Here is a 25959-nt window from a genome sequence, read left to right as displayed (position 1 = left end):
AAGTTTAGCACTGTTACATTACAGCACTGGAGTCCTGGGTTCAAATCCCTCTAAGAACAACATCAACATGAAGTTTGTATTTTCTTCCCATGTTTGCATGGGTTTCGTCCAGGTACTTTGGTTTCCTCGACAATTACAAAATACTGATGGGGAATTTAGACTATGAGACCCAATGGGGACAGTGATCATAATGTCTGTAAAGCGCTGTGGAATATGATGGTGCTATATAAGTACAATAAATATTTTATGCTATGGATGACCCACCTTATAATTTTTTTTCTGGCTGTGCACTGTGTGCAGAGGTTTTATGAGTGTGCAAGTACCACAACTACCACTTCTTGATATTTGAATGGGGCACTACAATTGGTACCTTTTAAGGGTGTATCGATGACCCTCCTTATAATTTTTTTTATAGATCTGCACTGTGTGCGGAGCCTTTATGAGTGTAGAAGTACCACAACTACACTTTTTTAATATTTGAATGAGGCAATACAGTTGGTGCCTTCAAGGGTGTGTTGATGAACCTGGTTGTAATTTTTGTCTGGTTTAGCAATATGTGCAGAGCCTTTGAGTGTAGAACTCCCATATTGTTCACAATATTTGAATGAGATCTTCCAGTTGTTACCTTCAAGGGTGTATGGATGACCCTGCTTGTAATTGTTGGCAGTCTTTGCAGTTAGTGCAAAACCTTTATTAGTCTAAGCGTACCACTACATGACAATTTGAACAAAATGTGTATGAAACCCTCCTTCATGTCTAATACAGGGTGTATCTGAGTCCCTCGTCCATCATATTTTTGGCAGTTCTTGCTTCCTTTGTAAATTACACTGACATTTCCAATTGTTTTACAAAATTTTCAATTTTGGTTTACTTCAATTATTTATTTTTTTTAAATCCTTCTTACATTTTGCCTCATATACAAGCCGTTATACAGGAAAGAATGTTTAACATTTTTTTCTGTAAACTCCAATTTCTTGTCGATTTTGAATGTTTTTTATTGTCAGTCCATAAAGAAGTTGTCCACTAATTGCACAACTTGTCAAACCCCTCGCTTGGCCTCGATAAAATAATAAAGCTTATATTCACCTCCTGTGCTGGCACTGTCCCACAGTGTCAGCACTTGCTCCCTCGGGGCTCCCATGTTGTTGTTGTGACACGTGACCCCGGTGCACAATCAGTGCTGGCGTTACTGTCCGCGCCTACTGTTTAACTGAGTATGAAAAGTCCAAGATCAGCTGCATCCTGGACTTCCTCTTCATGCTCGATTTGCCTGAAGGCGGGGACAGTGACTCCAGCACTGACTGGGTGCCAGCGTCACTTGTCGCAACAACCGCATAGGAGACCCAGAAGAGCAAGTGCTGACACCACAGGAACAGCGCCAGCATGGGAGATGAGTTACTTGGGCAAAACATTTTGATCATGAAAGGGTTGTCCTAGTAGTGAACAATCCCTTTAAAGTGGAGTAAAAATGTGATACCATTGTTCTCAGCAGTGATCTGGGAATCAGGGGTCTTACCCATGCTGCTCTTCTTCCTTTCTGCACTTTTTCCATCCATTTGAACATTTTCACTGCCCCCACACCTCATTGTAGGGTCTGCCGGAAAAATTTCTCGGATTTCTCATTGACTCCCATTATATTTGTTACTCAAAACAAACATCCAAGAATTAGGAATTGCTTAGTTCAAGTAACATCCGAATAGCATCCAATCATTTTAGCGCTTGCTCATCTCTAATATACAGTATATATACACACATGGTCAAAATTGTTGGTACCCCTCGTTTAATGACAGAAAACCACAATGGTCACAGAAATAGCTTGAATCTGACAAAAGTAATAATAAATCAAAAATCTATGAAAATTAACAAATGAAAGTCAGACATTGCTTTTCAACCATTCTTCCACAGAATTTTTAAAAAAATAAAACTCATGAAATAGTATGACAACCCAGCTGCATAATTGGTGCCAATGAGCCAGAGTGAATTGAAAAATTGCCCTGGCATCTAGTACCAACTCCAAATAGGCATAAGAAAAAAACAAGAGAACCAGGAGTATACGGTAGAAAATATTACAAAACTTATTAAAGACCAAAACACATTTTAAAATACATAATAGTGGAGTGAAACATGATTCCAGGAACATACAAAAAGATACAGGGGTAAAACCCCCCTCAAAAATTACCCACCAATTTCCTGATAATGGATCCCATTATAAGACAAAAATTGTCAATTTCCTGTAGGTCCATATACCATGGGAAGGTATAGGTGTCAGATACAAGTTATTTCTGTCACCATTGTGGGTTTTTCTGTCATTAAATGAGGGGTACCAACAATTTTGACCACGTGTGTATACACACACATACACTGTATGTATTATGCTGTACTTTATGTAAGATCAAGCTGCTGTTACCTTCTTGTTTCTGTAGAATGGGTCAATATCCTCCAGGGGTTGCCCAATAAGATGTGAAGGAAAGTCCCCGTAGATTCGAGGCAGCTGTTTTCCAGCCTCCAAGTCGGGATGTGGTGTTGGTAAATCCTCTGTATTTTCATTTTCTCCTTCTCTGTATTCCTGTTTGGCACTTCTGGCCTGTTCCTCAGCAATACGCTTCTCAATAGCAGCCAATGATTCTGGGGTGAAGCGACGGAAGCTGTCAGGACTTGGTGGCAACAACAGGACTGCCATATTTTCATCCTGCTATTTCTGTCCTAATTCTTACTTATAGCATTGGAAACAGCTGAAACACACAAACCAAAAAGAGACAAATTAGATTTATATATCTACGAGAGGCAATTATGTCACTTGACTATGTCTGACTTTAGGTTCCCTAATCATAACTTACAGCTTTATGGGAGAGAAATTACTTAAATACCAGAAAAGGATTAATACCTAATTATCACTTCTATCATATTCAGCATGAGGAAAATAGGACACTTGCCATACACTTAAATGAACTGCTGTTAGTAAACCTGTCTGCATTAATAAATACATTATGATGTATTAATACATCTGTGGATGGTATGGGCACAGGAGATGTAGCCATGCAATCAGCAGGAGTTACCAGCTATGATAGAACGACAGCTGACATCATGTGAAACAGCCAGGATTGGAGTTCTCTGATCCATATTGTTTCACCCCGTAGATGTTGCATCAAGTTGCGCACGCTGCTAGGAGTATGACCGAAAAGGGTTACCTCTGTCAGTCCTTCAGTGCTGGTGCTGCTCAGTGTACAGTTGATTTGTGGCTACTGAGGGCCCAACAAAGACCCTGAGATCTGCCAGACACTTCTGTCTATTAGAACATGCCAAAAATAGTTTTGCTTTGGAATATTAAATCTTATAAAGTGACATCTAAGTGATCAAATCACCACTGTTTTCAATCCTCCTCCATCATTTAAAACAAAATTGTTTTTTTAAGAATATCAAGAAAAGAATATATGTTAATGCTGCAATCATAACATGTAAAAACATTTTGCAACATTACGTTTTTTCACTACACTTCTGTACTACTAGAATTCAAGCTGTCAACTATCACGTTACATTCACTTTTCTGACAATCAATGTGGTACGTCAAATCTATAACTAAAGCTTCAACTTCCTAAAAAATTGCACTAGACAGTAAAAACAGAAAGAATCCTCATTACTGGGACTTGTCTCTTAAAGGACATCCCTGTCCAAGTCCTAGTATTAGCGCATATGGATAACATTGAGAGGCCCGCTCCATGAATCAGAATAAAGTGACATCCTGGAAGGGAAGCTCTGGCACACTTCAGCCATCCTTATGTCACCAGAAATATTTTTGGTTGTGACTTACCCAGGAAAAATGAATTACCGTAGATGTGGAGAGTTTAGAAAACGTTGCCAAACTGAAAACAAACTGTTCATTTAATTATATCCACCATCAGAATATCATTATATGAGAATATGTTATAAGCTAGCATTAAATAAAATTGAAATAAAGCTTACAAACATGGCTTAATTATGATGATCACTTTTTTTCTTGAAGAAGTGTATCGTAAAAAGGTTGGGTAAGGTTTTTAACCATTAGTCCTCGCCGGTCATTGATTACATGGCAGCAAAAATCACGTTCCAAATATCAACTTCACCGCTGCATACATCATAACTGAGGTCAGTGATTGGTAAGCATAGACCAAAAGTGATCACCAATGCAGTGGAACTGAGGTGGGGGAGTTTTTACCAAAAGAGAAATTCTTATTTTTATTATTTCATCCCTGTTCAATTTTTAAAAAAATTCTGGACACTGCCGTTAAAGGAGCTGAAAATCTCTTATAAAAGTAGGTTCCAAATACCCTAGCGTTTGTAAGGAAAATCAACATTATCAACCTTTTAGTTAATCCATAATCAATGGAACGTGATGTAGCTTTCATCGAATTAAATCGAACAAGGGGCAAAAGCCACTTGAGGACACAAAACTTCAGTTTAGTGACACGCTAATGGACATTTGACAAAGGGATGCGCATCAATTATTTACAGTGGTGCTTTAAAGTTTCTGAACACTGAATTTTCAATATTTCTGTGTTAATTTGACCTAAAACTACTGTAGATTTATACATAAGTCCTAAAAGTAGGAAAAATGTAAAATTGGACTTAAATTAAAATTTTGTGAACCTTTGCTGTCAGCATTTAGTGTCACCCCTGTTAGGAATACCTTCCATGGACGCAATTGTCCTCTTGTGGTTTCCAGACTGCTTCACTGGTTTATGCTGGAGGCTGAGCTATCACACACTTGGCTGTTGTGACTACACACGGTGGTGCCTCATGTGTGGAAGTGGTGAGAGATGTTGGAACACGGGACGCCGTGCTTCCCACTTGTTTCGCGACCTGGGAGACATGGAATGCTGTGCCTCGCAGCTGCCAGGCAATGCAGGACGCTTGCCTTGTCTGGTGTTAGCCAGTGGTGGGAATGTGTGCACCCTGCTGTACAGGTGAGCATGAACTGGCTCCCTGGACATGACTGGTAGGAATGCACCAGCTGTTGTTATCCTTAGATTTGGGCTGGCTATATAAGGCCGGCTTCTAATCCAGGTCAGTGCTGTTTATTCAGTTCCCTTTTCAAAGTAGTATGGCGAGTGCTTCCTAGTTGGGTTTTTGTTGCTTCTCAGTAGTTGCTAATAGTGGTTATTGGTTCTTCTTTATTAGCTATTGTGCCAGTGTTTCCCTTTGGTTCTCATTTGGGTTTTATGCTGCTGATTTTGTATTTACTCTTGTACCTGACTCTACATTGTCCGCGTCACCAGACATAAGCTATCCTGCAACAGCAGTCCGGGAAGGGCTTTGTAATGCTAGCCTCCTCTTTGGGAGAGGGTGAATAATATCCAGGCCCTGACAGTGGTGGCTTGTGCATCGGTGACTGAGCTTTTGCTGGTCCAATGCGAGTCCCTACAGAATAGTTATTCCTACGCATAACAAATTTCTTGTGTAGCAATAATTCCATCTAAACATTTCTGATAATTATTGATTAGTCCTGCACATCAATTTGGAGAAATTTTAGCCCACTCCCCTCTACAAAACAGCTTCAACTATATTATGTTGGTGAGTTGTTCACTTCAGGTCCTTTCACAACATTTTTTATAGGTCCAGAACTGCCATTGCTAGAATTGCCATTCCAGAACTTTAATTTTACTTTTCTTTAACCATTCTTTTTTAGAATTTGTGCTCTGAGTCATTGTCTTGTTTTATGACCAACATTCTCTTGAGATATATTTCATGCACAGGATGTAGCAAAACAGGTCCATGATACTACAACCACCATATTTCAGGTATGGTATGAGGCTTTTATAATGTAATGCAGTGTTTTTCTTACTCCAAATATAACGCTTCTCATTAAAACCAAAAATCTCTGTTTTGTGACATTTCCATCTACAACAAATGTTGCAAAAGCCTTATGGCTTGTCCAGGTGATTTTTAGCAAGCTATAGCTATATGGGCAGCACTGTTGATTTGTAGATCAGTTACTTCTTGCAGTTTTGCTTTTCACACCATTGTTGTTCAGAGTCTTCTTGATGGTGAGCTCCTGAACATTAATATTAACTAATGTGAGAGAGGCCTTTAGTTGCTCAGAGGTTACCTTGGGTTCTTTGTGACCTTGCAAACCATTATATGCCCTGCTCTTGGACTGATCTATGTTGGTCAACCACACCTGGAGAGGGTAATAATAGTCTTGAAATTCCTCTATTAGTACATGATCTGTCTGACTGTGGATTGGTGGAGTCCAAACTTTTTAGAAACAGTTTTTTAACCTTTTCCAGCCTGATGAGCATAAACAACTCAAAATTCTGAGTCCCTCAGTAATCACCTTTGTTCATGTCATGATACATTTTCCCACACATGTTGCTAAGATCACTGATCTTTAAAAACAGGTAAACCATTCACAACTCATTGTCAACAATTGACTAATTTCACCTTCAAATTATCTGCTAACCCTAAAGAATCACAAACATTTGCCATAGACATGAAAATACACCATCTTCCTCAATAAAAGTGACAAATATTTTTATCTTATTTGGTTCACTTGGTTCTCCTTATTTATTTTTAGGACTTATGTGAAAATATGATGTACTGTATTTTAACATGAAATTTATGCAAAAATATTGTAAATTCTTAAAGGTTCACAAACTTTCAAGCACCACTGTAAAATCTGGTTTAGATTACTGTAAGGAAATTATTCTAAATCCGATTTCAAATAATATATAATTATTCCTAAAACTTGCATATAACTGTACAGCTTGCCAAAGGATACATCCGAATACATCGTCCAAGTTTATTGGTTATTTTATTACATCCATTCATTGTTTTTGATGGCTATAACATGTAAGGTTACATTTCTATAACAATACTCCAGTGTTTACTTCATTCTAGGTTTCATCTTAGCCAAGCATGTTGGAGATCAGCATTGTACAATAGATCAAACATACAAGTTACCAACCACTGATCCAAATGATGCAACAATTGTGGTGCAAACAAACTAATGCATTTCATCCAAAATATCCAAATTCATTGGCATCTACTTTTGTTTTAAAGGAAATAATTGCTAACGTATTTGCAACGACAATATCTTCCTTCTACTTCAGAAGTAGTTAAGAGGATTAAGTTACCAATTACCTACTAATGCTGAGCACGGGGCATCAGTATCTTTCCTTTGATGTAAATAAACCTTACGTATTTAAAGAATGCTGAGGACAAGAAGACCACCCAGTAGTGTTGAGCGAACATGCTCGGATAAGGTGTTATCCAAACATGCTCGGGTGCTAAAAGATTATCTTTGGCGTGCTTGAATATTATCTTCGAGTTGCTGCGGCTGCATGTCTCGACAGCCGCAGCACATGTAGTGATTGCCTAACAGTCGAACAGCCGTGAAACATGCAGCCGCAGCGACTAGAAGATATTTTTCGAGGACGCTAAAGATACTCTGTTAGCACACTAGCATCCTCGGATAACACACTACAACCTAGTAAAAGTAAAAACAATTTTCTCAATAGGAAATATTAATGACACAATGAATGACATAATCCGAAAAAGATTAAAAAAAACACTAGTGCATTGATAAATATTATCTTCTCTTTTAATGACAGAATGTATGACACTGTGCTTTGATGCTACAGCTTATTGTCATAATTTATCATCAGTCCTGAAAAGAGAGAACCTGCAAGTTACAAGAAGCTCCTGTGTATTACCAATACAAACATCCTAAATTTGTGCATGACTCTAACTTGAACCCCTTCACACCGCGGCCAATTTCTATTATTCATTTTCTTTTTTCCCTCCTCTTCTTTCAAGAGCCATAACTTTTTTAGTTTTCCATCCACATAGCAGTAATAGGGGCTTGTTTTTTTGAAGAATGAGTGGTACTGTTGAATGACACCAATTATTTTATCATGTGATGCACTGGAAAGTTGGAAAAAATTTCTAAATGCTTTGAAATTGCAAAAAAAAGTGCAATTTTCACAATTGTTTTTTGTTTGTATTCACTGTACAGTAAAACTGACCTGGCAATATGATTATCCAGGTCAGTAGGATTAGTCAGATAAAGGCTGATAGAGGCAGATAATGGTTGATAAAGTCAGTCATCATCTGCTGGGAAAGATGCGGACACAACATATGACGTAAATGTACGTTATGTCCTGAAATAGCTACAGTTTTAAATATCATAATGATATATTTAATTTAAGAAATTTAACTTGACTAATAATATTCACTATGTAAAAATTAGCTCAATCATTATATGCTGTAATGATTTCACCTCTCAATGTGTCTTAGGACACAGTGATTGACAGCTCAGTCATCCTGTCTTGTGCAGGGGTGTGCGGAGCTGTCTGTGCAGTGATTGACAGCTCAGTTGTCAAGTCTGAAACTGGGAGGTGCGGAGCACTCGCCAGATGCTTCCTGTTCCCTTCATTGCTCAGCTATTTAACTGAGCTGGCAGTCCCATATAGCTGCCAGCCATTGCTTCAGCTCTGTGTGGTTGTTTTCCCTGTGCCTAGTGCCTTGCATATTGATCAATCGCTGCATGACCTTGGACCACTTTATGACCATCCGTTTGTCTAATCCTTCTGCTCTGATCGCTATTCTCTTGGTATTTTGACCTTGCATAGTTACCTTTGTCTCTTCCCTCTGTTTATGACGTACCCTCCTAGCTTTTGACCTCGGACTCCTTGACTATCCCGGATTGTTGGTGAGAAGTGACTCACCATCACATATGAAAACTGTTGGAGAAAAACAGCGCAGTAGGGTCTTATCCGAGATTGAGTTGTTAATGCAATGTAATAACACTCACCAGACGTTGCTTAAATTAAGCATTGGAAGGAACTTCTGCAGATCCACGGATCCACAAGAGACCAGCCGTTGAGAATAAAATATAGGAGAACGTGGTCTTATTCTGCGCTGCTGAATCACTGTAGTCCAATGCATTTCAGAGTTACAAAGAACTCCTTTATCAGGAAATATGTGGTATTTCCTGATGAAGGAGTTCTTTGTAACTCTGAAACGCGTTGAATAAAAACCACTATTAATAATTCCTTTGGACTACAGTGATTCAACAGTGCAGAATAAGACAATGTTCTCCTATATGTTATTCTCACCATCACATATACACTACTAAACTGGAATGTGAAAGTTAGATTAATAATTTAGCCCGTTGTATCATTACTATTATTATTATTATTCCAATGGAGAAAGAAAGAAAAATGGTAAACAGAAAAATTAAATAAACTAAGGGACTAAAATGGAATGATAGTTTTGTTTGTAGACTGTAAGCATGGAGATATACAAATCTGCAAGGGAATTTGCAAATGTTGGATATTTTTAATCAAAACACTTTACTAAATTTCTTTTTTTTTTATGTTAGCTGCAATAAAACATTTCTTTAAAAAGAATCAGTACCATAAAATATCAATCAAACCCAGGGAGCTATTGCTTTGATGCACCTCAGACTAGACTAGAACCTTTTTCCACTATGGTAACATTTCTCAATCTAAGGCTTACCACCTACAAATTTACGAACATTTGTAAGGATTACTGCATTGCTTCAAATGGAGTCCTAATTCTATCCTCATACTCCTAGATCCCAGTATATTCACAACAAACATCTAAAGGTTATATATCACCAAGGCCAATGTGTTATTGTATTGTTTCTGTCCATGTAGACACATCATTTTAGGTTGAATGCAAACAAAGCAGCACCTATAGGATGTTGGCTGGGTTGATAAGCGTAGTTGTCATGCACTGGATCTAGTGACTGGTAATAATTTCTGTAATTTTGCCACCTTCCATGCATGTTTATGACACCACAAGCTATCTTTTCACTACAGACCAATTATTTAATTTTTCTATTTATTACCTAACTACAATATATATTCTGCTGTAGGAAATAGGTACCCATTAAAAGTTCTCCATTTTTAAAAAGATACTATAGACCACCGATGACGTGAAAGGAGGCTTTTTATTATCTTATTTTTTAAAACTATGAAAATGTGAATGTCTCATCCACTTAAATACTAATTGAAAAATGTAATACCAGAGCACTGGAGTCACTTCTGTTCATCCCCCATCCAATTTAAATGAAATTACTAACATAAGTAAATAAAAAGTGTGGTAATAAGTTACAGTTCACTTTATCATAAAACTATAGCAACAGGTCCATCTGTAAAAAAAAAAAAAAAATTAGAGTAACCCAAAGAACACGTTTAAATTTACAAAAACAAGACAGCGACATGAAGAATGTGTTATTACTGAGAACATTGCCATTAAATGCTTACAGCCCTAAATGATGTAAAATCCATAGCAACATCCCCGCTATTTCACATGTACAAGGTTCAGCCTGATTCATTTGGACCCGGTAATCATGCTGATACTCGGGAAACTTTTCTTACTTTTTCTTTTTAACTAAAAGAAAAAGTCTACAGAATAAACATAGGAATTCCAGACTGCAGTTCATATACTATTGAGTACTTATTTCATGAGACGAGAATACTATTTCAAGTGAATTCCGGGTGAGGACTAGAATTGGATATTTATTGAGGCCATTTATAAAAACAACTATGGACTGCACATTGAGACTGACAAATAATAAGCATTTGTGTTGCCTAAAGTAACAAAGTAATTTATGTAGAAAATCAACTGATTTTCATACTGTGCATTAAGGTTTTCCAGATCAAGACAAAAGTCTAGATGACACAGAAGCATTACTGTCACATTGCTCAATGGAAAGGGGACATTTTTTTTATGTGGGACATTTTATCATGGCCACTTATCGTTATAAGTCTTGCCACATAAGTAGAGGTGCATAGTTATGCTTTCCATCCCAACGATATGCAATGAGAATATGGAGCACAGGACCATCTAAATCAGGGGTCTCAAACTCGGCAGAGTAAATGGGCCGCACATAAAAAAAATTTAAGCTGGAGGGCCGCATTCCTTTCAAACTTAATACAGTTACAATTGATAGCGGTATCTAAGGGGTTAAATGGCCGCGATCGGTGCTAATACCGATCGTGGCCATTTAAATAGGTTGTCAGCTGTGATGTACAGCTTAAGCCCCTGTTACCCATAACGATGTCCCAGCAATCCCACGAACGATCCGACATGATGGGATAGCTGGGACATCGTTAGACAGCCCCAGCGATCTGGACCAGCGACGCTGGACACTAGTTTCTAATGTAAACATCGGGTATCCAGGAGCCGCGCGGCTCCTGGATACCCGATGTTTACATTAGAAACCAGTGTCCAGCGTCGCTGATTGCTGGTCTCTCGCTGCCACACGCAGCGATGCGTGCTGGGCAGTGGGAGACCAGCGATCGAAAAATGGCCCAGGCAGCTGCTGCACGATCAGTGATAACTGGCAGGGGGGCCGGTCGCTGATCCCCGTCACACACAACGATCTCGCTGGTGAGATCGCTGTGGCATCACAAAATCAGCGATCTCGCTAGCGAGATCGCTGTGTGTGACGGGGCCTTATCCTCAGCAGATGATAGTATCAGCTCTGCATGTGAGCCGGCGCTATCATCTCGCTGTACACGCACAGCCACAGTCACCTGCAAAATCCAGCAATAGGAGGAAAGTCATGCCTCCACTCTCTGTGCGCTGGCGTGATGTCATTACACAGCGCCAGAGGGATGTCATCATGCAGGGCCACAGCCACTACAGAGCGGCGCACTCCTCCTATCTTCTAGCATGAGCAGTGGCGTAACTACAAAGTTATGGGCCCTGGTGCCATGCCAAAATACTCGCACATCTCCATTGCGCACACCTTGTACACGCACATCTCCACTCCGCACACCTCGTACACACGCAGCTCCGCTCCGTACACTTCATACACACGCGGCTCCGCTCCGTACACTTCATACACATGTGGCTCCACTCCGTACACTTCATACACACGTGGCTACGCTCCGTACACTTCATACACACGTGGCTCCGCACACCTCGTAAACACGCAGCTCCGCTCCGAACACCTCGTACACACGTGGCTCTGCACAACTCGTACACACGTGCCTCTGCTCCGTATACTTCATACTCACAAGGCACCGCTCCGTACACTTCATACACATCTCCGCTCCGTACACCTCGTACACACGTGGCTCTGCTCCGTACACCTCGTACACTCGCGGCTCCGTACACCTCATACACACGCGGCTCCGTACACCTCGTACACACGTGTCTCTGCACACCTCGTACACACGCGGCTCTGCTCCGTACACCTCATACACACGCGGCTACGTACACCTCGTACACACACAGCTCCACTCCGTACACCTCGTACACATGTGGCTCCGCTCTGTACACCTCGGTCCTCGTACACACACGGCTCCGCTCCATACACCTCGTACACACTCAGCTCTACTACATCCACCCTATAAACCCGTCCTGATCCCACACATAAACTTACCGGCATCCAGCGCCATGACAACCACCACAGACATTAGCGTCCTCCATCCTGCATACACTGAAGTCCCTGATCATGTGACCTCTGACTCATCCCCTCCTGTGACTTCATCACAGGTCCTGTGCACACAGCCATCTCACATTCCTAATGCGTGCCACTGCCTTCCCCCTTCTACCTACCTCAGGGAGTGCGACGTGGTGAACCACGGGCCGCAGATAACTGCTTCAGGGGCCGCATGCAGCCCACGGGCCGCGTTTGAGACCTCTGCTCTAAATGAACTCTCATGATACATGTTCTTTAGCTTGCTTATCTGCCTAATGTACCTAACATTTACAGTGGCATGTAAAAGTTTGATCACCCCTGGTCAAAATTATTGTTATTGTGAACAGTTGAAGACTAAATTATCTCTAAAAGGTCTAAAGTTAAAGATGACACATTTCCTTTGTATTTTAGGCAAATATATATGTAGTAGATGGTGGCCTGATTCTAACGCATCAGGTATTCTAGAATATGTATGCAGTTTATTAATGAAGATTTAATAATAATGCAATAATGTACCCCTCAATCCTGGTATGCATGGTCCTCTCACCCCTCTTTCCTGGTATGCATGGTCCCCTCACCCTCCTTTCCTGGTATGCATGGTCCCCCTCACCCCCCTATCCTGGTATGTATGTTCACTGTCACCCCCCTTTCCTGGTATGCATAGTCACCTCACCCCCTTTCCTGTTATGCATGCTACCCCTCACCCCCCTTTTTGGTATGCATGGTCCCGTCACCCTCACCCCCCCTTTCCTGGTATGCATGGTCCCCCTCACCCCCCTTTCCTGATATGCATGGTCCCCCTCACCCCTCTTTCCTGGTATGCATGGTCCCGTCACCCTCACTCCCTTTCCTGTTATGCATACAATACATATGCATGGTCCCCTCACCCTCCTTTGCTGGTATGTATGGTCACCGTCACCCCCTTTTCCTGGTATGCATGATCACCCTCACCCCCCTTTGCTGGTATGCATGGTCCCCTCACCCCCTATCCTGGTATGCATGGTTACCCTCATCCCCTTTCCTGGTATGAATGGTCCCCCCTCACCCCTCTTTCCTGGTATGCATGGTCCTGTCATCCCCCTTTGCTAGTATGTATGGTCACCGTCATCCCCCTTTGCTGGTATGCATGGTCACCCTCACTCCCCTTTGCTGGTATGCATGGTCACCTCACCCCCTATCCTGGTATGCATGGTCCCCTCACCCCATCCTGGTATGCATGGTCCTCTCACCCCTCTTTCCTGGTATGCATGGTCCCCCTCACCCTTCTTTCCTGGTATGCATGGTCCCCTCACCCCCCTTTGCTGGTATGCATGGTCACCGTCACCCCCAATCCTGGTATGCATGGTCCTCTCACCCCTCTTTCCTGGTATGCATGGTCCCCCTCTCCCTTCTTTCCTGGTATGCATGGTCCCCTCACCCCTCTTTCCTGGAATGCATGGTCCCCTTACCCTCATCTCCCTTTCCTGTTATGCATCCAATACATAATATATATCTACATAATAAATGCTCACACATATAGTTCATAATCTATATACATACACACAGAGTACATAATATACATATGCACATGACACACGGCCATCCCTCCATGTTGTAGATACAGTATATGTCTCCGCACACAGCGCAGAGCCCGGGCCCCGGGTGTCTCACAGCTGCTGCTCCCTCCATCGCTCCCTCTCTTCAGGCTGGAGTTGCCGGTGGGTGTGGCATGGGCGGGGTCTCCAGTGATTGATGGCTCCCCTGTGAGATTGATGCCTGCTGCCCCGCCACCTGCCCGTGCTTCAGGAATGTAGTGATGACATTTGCGGTGCTCCGCGCTGAGTGCGAACAGCGGGGAGAGCTCCATGTGCTCGGCCTGCGGCTCCGGGGCTCTCACACTGCATGGGCTGCTGGTGTACGTGACGTGGCTCGCTGCTCCGGAGACGCCTGGACTTGCGGGAGATCTCAGTGCTCTCCATCCAGGAGGAGGACGAAGGACATGCAGCATCTCTGGGGTGAGTGACTGTCACACTGGATGGGAAAGTTTCACACTGGATGGGACAGACTGTCTGTCTGTCACGGAAATCCTGCGTCGCTGATTGGTCGCGGCCGTTCGGCCTCGACCAATCAGCGACGGGGGCCGGCCGTGCTCGACCAATCAGCGACGCGGGATTTCTGTTACAGACAGATAGACAGACATGATAAGACAATTATATATAGATATATTGTCTTTTTTTTTCATTTTAAAAATGACAAAAAGGAGAATGGGACATTCAAAAGTTTGAGGACCCTTGGAGATTTGTGTGCTCAGTTAACTTTGACCAAGGTTTTAGACATTAATTAGGCTATTAGAGTAAAGGCTTGTTCACTATCATCGTTAGGAAAGGCCAGGTGATACAAATCTCTCAGCTCTATAAAAACCCAACCTCCTCTAACCTTGTGCCAAAAAACAACAGCCATGGGTTCTTCTAAGCAGCTGTCTAGCACTCTGAAAATGAAAATGGTGGAGACCCACAAAGCAGGAGAAGATTGTAAGAATATAGCAAAACATTTTTAAGTTGCCCTTTCCTCACATCGAAATGTAATGAAGAAATGGTAGATAACAGGAACAGTGGAGGACAAGAAAAGGTCTGGAAGACCAAGCAAACTTTCTGTGAGAGCTTCTGATAGGATTGCTAGAGAGGCAAATCATACTGACTGCAAAAGATCTTCAGAATGATTTAGCAGATTATGGAATTGCGGTACATTGTTCTACTGTTCAGAGACACCTGCACAAATATGGCATTCATAGAAGAGTCATCAGAAGAAAACCTTTCCTGCATCCTCACCATAAAATTCAGTGTCAGAAGTATGCAAAAGAGCATCTAAACAAGCCTGATACATTTTGGAAACAAGACCTGTGAACCGATGAAGTTAACATAGAACTCTTTGGCCACAATGATGAAAGGTATGTGTGGATAAGAAAAGGGCACAGAATTTCAGGAAAGGACCATCTCGCCAATCATTAAGCTTGGGGGTAAATCAATCATGCTTAGGAGTTGCGTTGCAGCCAGTGGCATGTGGAACATTTCATGGGTAGAGGAAGGAATGAATTCAATGAAATTTCAACATATTCTTGATGGAAATATAGCACCATCTGTAAAAAAGCGGAAGTTGAAAAGAGGATGCATAATGATCCTAAACACATGTCAAAATCCACAATAGACTACCTCAAAAGGCGCAAGCTGAAGTTTTTACAATGTCCCTCACAGTCCCCTGACGTCAAAATAGCCGTGCATGCAAGACGACCCAGAAATCTTACAGAACTGGAAAAATTTTCCAAAGAAAAATGGATGAAAATCCTTCAAGCAAGAACTGAAAGACTCTTGTCTGGCTACAGAAAAAGTGTTTGCAAGCTGTGATACTTTCAAAAGAGAGTGCTACTAGGCACTAACCATGCAGGATGCCCAAAGTCTAGCATCGGCCCATTTTCTTTTTTTTTTAAATGCAAAAGATGGCAATATATATATAACCCAAAGTTTCCTATCCTGCGTGATGTGAAACACATACAGTCATGGCCAAAAGTATTGACACCCCTGCAATTCTGTCAGATAATATTCAGTTTCTTCCTGAAAATGATTGCAAACACAAATTCTTTGGTATTATTATCTTCATTTAATTTGTCTTAAATGAAAAAACACAAAAGAGAATGAAGCAAAAAGCAAAACATTGATCATTTCACACAAAACTCCAAAAATGGGCCGGACAAAAGTATTGGCACCCTCAGCCTAATACTTGATTGCACAACCTTTAGCCAAAATAACTGCGACCAACCGCTTCCGGTAACCATCAATGAGTTTCTTACAATGCTCTGCTGGAATTTTAGACCATTCTTCTTTGGCAAACTGCTCCTGGTCCCTGATATTTCAAGGATGCCCTCTCCAAACTGCCATTTTTAGATCTCTCCACAGGTGTTCTATGAGATTCAGGTCTGGACTCATTGCTGGCCACCTTAGAAGTCTCCAGTGCTTTCTCTCAAACCATTTTCTAGTGCTTTTTGAAGTGTGTTTTGGGTTATTGTCCTGCTGGAAGACCCATGACCTCTGAGGTAGACCCAGCTTTCTCACACTGGGCTCTAAATTATGCTGCAAAATTTGTTGGTAGTCTTCTGACTTCATAATGCCATGCACACGGTCACGCAGTCCAGTGCCAGAGGCAGCAAAGCAACCCCAAAACATCAGGGAACCTCCGCCATGTTTGACTGTAGGGACCGTGTTCTTTTCTTTGAATGCCTCTTTTTTCTCCTGTAAACTCTATGTTGATGCTTTTGCCCTAAAAGCTCTACTTTTGTCTCATCTGACCAGAGAACATTCTTCCAAAATGTTTTAGGCTTTTTCAGGTAAGTTTTGGCAAACTCCAGCCTGGCTTTTTTATGTCTCGGGGTAAGAAGTGGGGTCTTCCTGGGTCTCCTACCATACAGTCCCTTTTCATTCAGACGCCGACGGATAGTACGGGTTGACACTGTTGTACCCTCGGACAGCAGGGCAGCTTGAACTTGTTTAGATGTTAGTCGAGGTTCTTTATCCAACATCCGCACAATCCTGCGTTGAAATCTCTTGTCAATTTTTCTTTTCCGGCCACATCTAGGGAGGTTAGCCACAGTGCCATGGGCTTTAAACTTCTTGATGACACTGCGCACGGTAGACACAGGAACATTCAGGTCTTTGGAGATGGACTTGTAGCCTTGAGATTGCTCATGCTTCCTCACAATTTGGTTTCTCAAGTCCTCAGACAGTTCTTTGGTCTTCTTTCTTTTCTCCATGCTCAATGTGGTACACACAAGGACACAGGACAGAGGTTGAGCCAACTTTAATCCATGTTAACTGGCTGCAAGTGTGATTTAGTTATTGCCAACACCTGTTAGGTGCCACAGGTAAGTTATAGGTGCTGTTAATTACACAAATTAGAGAAGCATCACATGATTTTTCGAACAGTGCCAATACTTTTGTCCACCCTCTTTGTTATGTTTGGTGTGGAATTATATCCAATTTGGCTTTAGGACAATTCTTTTTGTGTTTTTTCATTTAAGACAAATTAAATGAAGATAATAATACCAAAGAATTTGTGTTTGCAATCATTTTCAGGAAGAAACTGAGTATTATCTGACAGAATTGCAGGGGTGTCAATACTTTTGGCCATGACTGTAAGTTTCCCTTCAGCATGATATGTGCTGAGAGTAAATCAGAAGTATTACCAGAGTCTGGATTTTGTTGTGAGTAGGTGTAAGAGATGGTCGGGATGCCTACTCACCATAAATGCACCTCATAGGTGTTCTTGGAGGGAGTTAAATGTCCAGCAACTGTTTTTTTTTCTCTCTGGTCTGTTTGGAGGAAGGAATCCTCCAGGCTGACATTCCGGTGGGAGTTGCAGTGTGTTTGTCCCAGAAGGCTGCAGCCATACTGGGAAGGACTTTGTATGGACTTATTATTTTCATTTGTGCCAGAAAGGCTGTTTTTGTGTTACTATTTTGGCTTTATAGTTTATGAAGAAATAAACCACCCAGAGACTTTAATATAAAGTGTTCCTGTGTCTACCTCGGGAAGCAACTGAGTGAGCCGACCTTCCACTATATACAGTTGCCTAAATACAAAGGGAATGTGTCATCTTTAACTCTAAGCCTTTTAGAGATCATTTAATCTTCAACTTGCTTAACTGTTTGCAATAAGAATATGAAATTCCTCTTCATCTTCAGCTTTTTAGCATAGCTTGAAGGTTTTGCAGCAAAATTGACTCATATTTTAAGCTGTTCATAATTCCCCCTGCCTTAAATAAAGCCCCAGTTCAAGCTGCCAAAAATAGCCCCAAATCATAATTCTGACACCATCATGCTTCATGGTGGGTGTGGTGTTCTTTTGGTGATATACAGTGTTGACAAAACATACCTTTAACATTTATGGCCAAAAAGTTATACCTTGGTCTCATCAGACCATAACAAGTTTTCCCACATGCTTTTGGCAGATTTGATGTTGGTTTTGCCATTAATGTTGCTAGAAGCTATTTGGAAGTCCCCCAGACTAATTTCCTTCTTGTCTTCTTGTCTTTTCAATTTTAAGGGATATCCCGTTCTTAGGCTGGTTTCACATTAGCGCATTTTCAGCGCGCGCACGGCCGGGGGTAGCTCCGCCCCCGAGCCGGCTCTCTGCCCGGCGTGCCCGCCCCTTCCTTGTAGCGCCGCCTCCTAGCGGACAGCGGCGCCTGCGATCGGCGCACCCTATCTTTAGCATAGGGTGCGCCGATCGTGCGCAGGCCGTGTGCTAGTTGCGCTTTGACCTGCGCTGCGCACTTTTGACGGTGCGCCGTGCGCGCCAAAATCCGAAAAGTTTGATTTTGGCGCGCACGGCGCACCGTCAAAAGTGCAATGCAATCTCACGTCTTTCTCAGGTACCGCTTTGTAGTGTGGGCGTTCTGGTGACGTCACCCGTTGTCTTGGTGACCTGCATTGTGAGATTATCGGTGCGCATGTCTCGTATATAGAGATGACCGGCGCGTTACCTCCGGCGCCGTCTAATGACGTGTGCGGTTCAGTGACGTCACCAGTTGTTCTGGGTGAACCGCACTGCCATATTGGCGCCGTCTGTTGACGCGATCTCCGGGTCCTATCATGATGACATGCACCATTTATGATGATTCTCTACAGCTGCGATGGGGTGATATAAGGGAGAGTGGGACAGAACATGCCATCACAGCCCCCCGACGAAGCCCCGCGAAACGCGCGTAGGGGCTACACGTGTGGCATACTAATCAGCTATGGGTAAGTGATTTTGAATGGTTTCCAATATGTGGCCTCCAAATTGAGATTTTGAGCTATTATGCTGTGACGGCTTATTACTGAGAGGGGGTCACTATGTGGGATGTCTTGGATATTTTAGAGTAAGACTTGAAGCACTGGCACTTTATTCATATCTATATATCCAATATACACTTTTTACTCCATTGCTAATAGTATTGCTGCATGTGTGTTTTTTCTGCACCTGAATTCTTCATCATATGGAGCTCTTTAATTATGCGACCCGTCTTTATGTCTTTCTTGTTTAAAATCATGAGTCTTTGAGAATAAAACTATTTTAATTATTCCTTTTGGTGGATGTCTTTACTCCAAGTGTTTTTGTATACAAGGTCTCAGAAAATGGAGGCATTTTTGTTTTTTCACAAACCTTGGATTTTTTTTGTTTCACCACTTAAATAAAAAAGAACCTACTGGCAGTTGAACCTCATAATGACCCGGAAAATCATAATGGCAGGTCAGTTTTAGCATTTAGTGAACATGTTAATAATAATAATAATAATAATAATAATAATAATAATAATAATAAAAAAATAAAAAAAAACAATTGTGGAATTGCACTCTTTTTGCAACTTCACCACACTTGGAATTGTTTTTTCCATTTTCCGGTACACTATGTGGTAAAATCAATAGTGTTGTTCAAAAATACAACTCATGCTACAAAAAAAGCCATCATATGGCCATAATGACGGAAAATAAAAAAAAATATGGCTCTGGGAAGAAGGGGAGCAAATAATGAAAACGCAAAAACGGAAAATCCCAAGGTTGTAAAGAGGTTAATCATGATAATTTTTATACAAATAATCGCTCTTATAACTGTTTGTCTTCCACTTTCATATGGTTACCATGATCAATTTCAAGAAATTGCCTGTTCACATGAGGGGATGTCCTGATGACAAACAACACGCACAATGACAAGCCGGCAAATTATCATTTGGGCCAAGAGATGAAAATCATAAACAATCACTTATATATGTACATATATGAAAAAGGGTTTTCTAAGCAAGACAACTCATTTAAGGAAAAAAAATACCATATATACTCGTGTATAAACTGGGTTTTTCAGCACGTTTTTTGTGCTGAAAACGCCCACCTCGGCTTATACACGAGTCATTGTCTCAGAAAGCTGGCGGGGAGGGGGAGCAGCGAATCACAGAGGCAGGAGCATGCTTCCAGCTCACAGACATAATAATCACCTACCTGCGCGCCCTGGGTGCTGGCACTGCATCTCTTTCCGGCCGACGGCACATGCAGCTCTTCCTGCTGAGTGGTCATGTGGCACCACTCATTAGGTAATGAATATGCACTGCTCTCCACTCAAATAGGGGTGGAGCACATATTCATTACCTTAATGAGCGGGGCCATGTGACCGCTCATCAGGAAAAGCTGCAGGTGCCGGGGACCGGAATGAGATGCAGTGCCAGCACACAGGGCGCGCAGGTAGGTGAGTAGGATGTTTGTTTGTTTTTTTTTTCAATAGGAAACATGCAAACAGGCATAGGGGATAAGGAGCCATGCATACAGGGAAGGGATGGGGGAGCCATGCATACAGGGACTGACGGGGGTGCCACGCAAACAGGGACGGGACGGGGGAGGCAAGCATGCATTGATATGGATGGGGAGGCATGCATACAATAACATGGATGGGGAGGCATGCATACAATGACAGGGATGGGTAGGCATGCATACAATGACAGGGATGGGTAGGCATGCATACAATGACAGGGACGGGTAGGCATGCATACAATGACAGGGACGAGGGAGCCATGCATACAATGACAGGTACGGGTAGGCATGCATACAATGACAGGGACGGGTAGGCATGCATACAATGACAGGGACGGGTAGGCATGCATACAATGACAGGGACGGGTAGGCATGCATACAATGACAGGGACGAGGGAGCCATGCATACAATGACAGGGACGGGTAGGCATGCATACAATGACAGGGACGGGTAGGCATGCATACAATGACAGGGACGGGGGGAGCCATGCATACAATGACAGGGACGGGGAGGCATGCATACAATGACAGGGACGGGTAGGCATGCATACAATGACAGGGACGGGGAGGCATGCATACAATGACAGGGATGGAGGAGCCATGCATACCAGGACAGGGATGGAGAGGCATGCATACAATGACAGGGATGGGGAAGCCATGCATACCAAGACAGGGATGAGGGGACAATGCATACCTGGCTTATATTGGAGTCAATAAGCTTACCCAGTTTTCCATGGCAAAAGTAGGTGCCTTGGCTTATACTCAGGTCAGCGTATACTCGAGTATTTACAGTATATTAATATTTATAGACACAAAATTTTAGTTATGATCTGCAAGGTCTTATTTAAGAAATGTAATAAAATACACATAAACTAATAGCAGAATATTAGCAGTGTGAACATTTGAATGTAAGTCATGCAATAGCTGGGGATAATTTTTTCAACTTGTTCATATGAAAATCAAAATCTGCCGATGATTTACTACATATGGTTCCACATCAGCTACGGTATTAGACTAATAGAATTTTACAGTCGAATGACTGTAGAATGCCTTTACATAATAAAAGGTCAATGCATCCCATTGCTATTTTATGAATACATGACATAATTTGAAATAGTTAACATGTACTCTGTGCGGCATCTGACACCATAGATCATAAAACTCCTACTCAGTATGCTTCACCTTACTAACCATAAGATTACTTGCTCTCTCTTAGTTTTTTCCCACTAGTATATAATTCCTTGCCTTTACTTGGGATCCTAAGGGATTAGTGCAAGGCCCGCTTCCCTTTTTTCTCTACACTGTCCCTATTTGACTACTTTTAAAGTGGACCTTTCACTTGCTAAAAGAAATTGAATTAGGTATCATACAAAATCCCTGAGCTCCCTTGATTCTATCACTCTTTTCCGTTTTGTGCTATGTCACTCCATTGCAGAGAAATTCAAATTTCTTGCTTTTGGAATATGTGAAATCTCTGCTTGCAGACCAACTTGGTGTTTCTTCACAGTCTTCTCTGCATGTTTACCCCTCCTTCCCAGGTTACAGCTTGGTATAGTCTGAGACGATAAACATCTTGACAAACTACTGTCCAGCGGCACAGCAAAAGAAATCAGCTTACTGATATGGCCAATAGGGCAGTACACATGCTATTTAAACTCCCAGCTGTATGATTCCCAGTTATTTCTTAGTATTCTCCTAGCTTACTAGTGTTACTCCTGGTGCTCTTATCTTGATTTTGACCAGGCTTTTCACATGAGTGGTTTTGTTCTGTTTCAATCCTGACTCTGAACATGACTAAATACAAAATTAATAAAGATAACCTCACGACCATGAGTCCAACACCATGTCCTCACTTTTTCCAAACAAGTGGATAGGATCTTGTTGACCAAATAGGTGACAGAAAATATTCCAAAGTCCAAACAACGCTCGTAATAAAATTACTTTAAAAGAGAAAAACTACAAATGCAAGCATAACAGGTAACATGGAGCAAACAATTCCACTAATACGTTTCAAACACCCCACTTCTTAGTCATGGCCCCACATACACAAACCCAACAATATCAATGATTCAAAATTAGAAATGTTCACATATATTAGTGTGTAATATATATATAACAAATTATACAATAATCAAGATTTGATAGCATAAAAAATGCATAACAAACATATGTTAATGTTATTTTATACAAATTACTATGACAATCACTTAATAAATACACATAAAAATCATTCTTATAATTTAAGCTTAATGGTATTCTGGTATCAGGCTCAGAATCCAAAACGCCACTCTATTTTAACCCCTTAATGACAGAGTCAATTTTGACCTTAATGATCAAGCCAAATTTTACAATTCTGACCACTGTCACTTTATGAGGTTATAACTCTGAAACCCTTCAACGTATCCCAACGATTCTGAGAATGTTTTTTTTTCATGATATATTGTATTTCAAGATAGTGGTAAAATGTCTTTACCACTACATTTATTTGTGGAAAAAACAAATGGAAATTTGATTAAAAAAAAAGTTAAATTTTACAATTTTCAAGCTCTTAATTCGTATGCCCTTAAATCAGAGAGCTATGTCACATAAAATAGTTAATAAATAACATTTCCTACATGTCTACTTTGCATCAGCACAATTTTTGAAACAAAATGGTTTTTTATGTTAGGAAGTTCTAAGGGTTAAAAGTAGATAGATAGATAGATGTACAGCTGTACTTACTCGTTCAAATAGCCATTATTAGTATGGTCTGCTGATAATCCATATAGATAATCCGCTTGTAAAGAGTGTAGTGGTGGGGGGAAACCGTCCCCCTATAGGATTTTGTGCCGATGAGTATCTATATGTACTTTATTATTTTTTTCACCTATAACTAGTAGTATTATAAATTTTCACTCACCTTTTATAATCTTTTTAAATAGTGGGGAATACATCCCACAAAACTACTGGATCAATACACCTTTTCCACCAGCATCCAGCATCTGATTAGGACTTACAATGAAGCATATCACCAACGATATTAAATGGAATCTGTCACCCTTTTTTCAAATATGAGCTGCCGGCACCGACATCAGGGGCTTATCTACAGTATTCTGTAATGCTGTAGATAAGCCCCCGATGTAACCTGAAAGAGAAGAAAAAGGAGTTATATTATAGTCATCCAGGGGGCGGTCCGGTCTTGGTCCGATGGGTGCTGCGGTCCGGTGCCTCCCATCTTCATACGATGTCATCCTCTTTTTTCCTTCCTGTCATGGCTCCGCAGGCGCACTGCTCTGCCCTGTTGAGGGCAGAGCAGAATACTGCACTGTGCAGGCGCCGGACCTCTCCCGGAGCCTGCGCACTGCAGGACTCTGCTCTTCCCTCAACAGGGCAGAGCAGTGCACCTGCGCAGGAGCCACGGGAGGAAGGAAAGAAGAGGACGGCATCGTATGAAGATGGGAGGCGCCGGACCGGACTGTGATACCCATCGCACCGGACTGAACGCCGGGGTGAGTATAATCTAACTCTTTTTTCTTCTCTTTCAGGTTACATCTGGGGCTTATCTACAGCATTACAGAATGCTGTAGATAAGCCCCTGATGTCGGTGCTGACAGCTCATATTTGAAAAAAGGAGTGACAGATTCCCTTTAACAGTAAGTGAATTCTTATACTTACTCCCATGACTATTTGGATTCATTTTTTACATTGTTCTATATATATAAATTAGCACGATGATTATCACTATTTCTACTAGTTATTGGACCTTATACAGCAGCTTTTTATATAACATCCCACCCTTTCACTTCATTTTTTCTATGCTCCTCAAGGTGGAGTGCCAGTGTTTATTTACATTATAATATAAGGGTATGTTTCCATGTGGCATATTTGCTGCGGATTGGACGCTGCGTCCAGATGTTACAGCGTAGTGGAGGGGATTTATGAAATCCCATATCCACTATGCGTACAAAGACGCAGGTGGCAGACCTGCATATACGCACATACGGCGTGTCTTTATAGACGGCAGCATGTCTATTTATCTTCCGGAGACGCACAGTCTCCGCAAGATAAATAGCACCATTCTATGTATAGGATGTGGTGATTCCGCATGTGTTCAATGAACACATGCGGAATCGCCGTGCATACAAAAGCCGGCAGCGCTTTGGACAGGGTGTGTGTCCGCTGCGTCCAAATAACTCAGAATACGTCACGTGGAAACATACCCTAACTGTTTAAGATATTTTATGCACCTTCTTTAGTAAGCCTTCCATTGTCTATACAGATCCAAAGGAATCTTGTCTACAAATAAACAGGGAAATAACATTTCACGGGGACATTTTCTTTTTAGCCGGACATCTCATTACCAAAATCTGTCAAGACCTCTGTTTATTTTTAGCTCGTTTACAGAGACCAGAGACGGCCACCGATGACAAAGGTAAGACTTCCTGGGAGGCAATTAACAAGAATTTTCAGAATGGCCGGATGACAACTATTATTGTCATGTCAGAGATCCCAGGAAGAGCACACTGGTATATTTCTGGTGTTTTATTTTTATTGTCACGGGAGTTCTGCCAAGACGCAGGGACTTTACCACAACAGAATATAATGTTCCTCTATTTCACCTATCGTCTGGAACCCTGACAAAGTTACAGAATGTAAATATAGGCCTGTGAGCGGAAACATTACGACAAACAGCCTTAGGAAGTGCAGGGGACTGATTGTCAAGTTCATTCGTTATACTTGGTTATTTCCAAAGATTTAACCATGACGCTTTGTAATGAAGAATGTCTCATTTTGGACAAGAACTTACTTTTATGGTTAAAACGATGCAATATTTTTGTACTTTTTTTTTCTGGATTAAGTAGAATTACGATGTTTTGTGAAAATGGATTTTTATAAGTAATGAAGGTCATTTTAAAGGGTTTTCAAAATCCAAAAACAGTACAATTAGATCTGTATTTACTAATATGAGGTACTTTTTATGCAGTTCCACTCCCAGCCTTGTGCTCAACAAAGGAAAGTGCGAACACATCTATGGTGGTGGCTAGCTGAGTGACACATTTTAAAGGGAACCTGTCACCTCCTTTTCCAGCTATGAACTGGCCCAAAAGGCAGTGGCCGCAGTTCATAGCTGAAAAAGGAGGTGACAGGTTCCCTTTAATACCTAAGCCAGCCCCCTTCTCAGTTGATACACAGTGATAAAAGTCGGCACAGAAAATATTATGGAGAAATTACATGT

At 41.5% G+C, this 25959-nt stretch overlaps 1 protein-coding gene across 1 annotated transcript in view; it reads right to left on the bottom strand.

Moving 5' to 3' along the window:
• The window catches only part of LOC141095489 (sodium channel protein type 5 subunit alpha-like), a 524914-nt gene that overhangs the window by 400183 nt on the left and 98772 nt on the right, over positions 1 to 25959 (bottom strand). Inside the window, exon 2 of the mRNA XM_073581518.1 lies at positions 2408 to 2732. Within this exon, the coding sequence (XP_073437619.1) occupies positions 2408 to 2680 (273 nt within the window). The 5' untranslated portion in view covers positions 2681 to 2732. The remainder of the gene's footprint in view (positions 1 to 2407; positions 2733 to 25959) is intronic.

This window comes from Dendrobates tinctorius, unplaced genomic scaffold (assembly GCF_039654945.1).
Source record: "Dendrobates tinctorius isolate UK_male_01 unplaced genomic scaffold, ASM3965494v1 ptg000070l, whole genome shotgun sequence".
Lineage (NCBI taxonomy): Eukaryota > Metazoa > Chordata > Amphibia > Anura > Dendrobatidae > Dendrobates > Dendrobates tinctorius.
The sequence above is the reverse complement of the archived record's forward strand: the minus strand, read 5'-3'. Positions and strand labels throughout refer to the sequence as shown.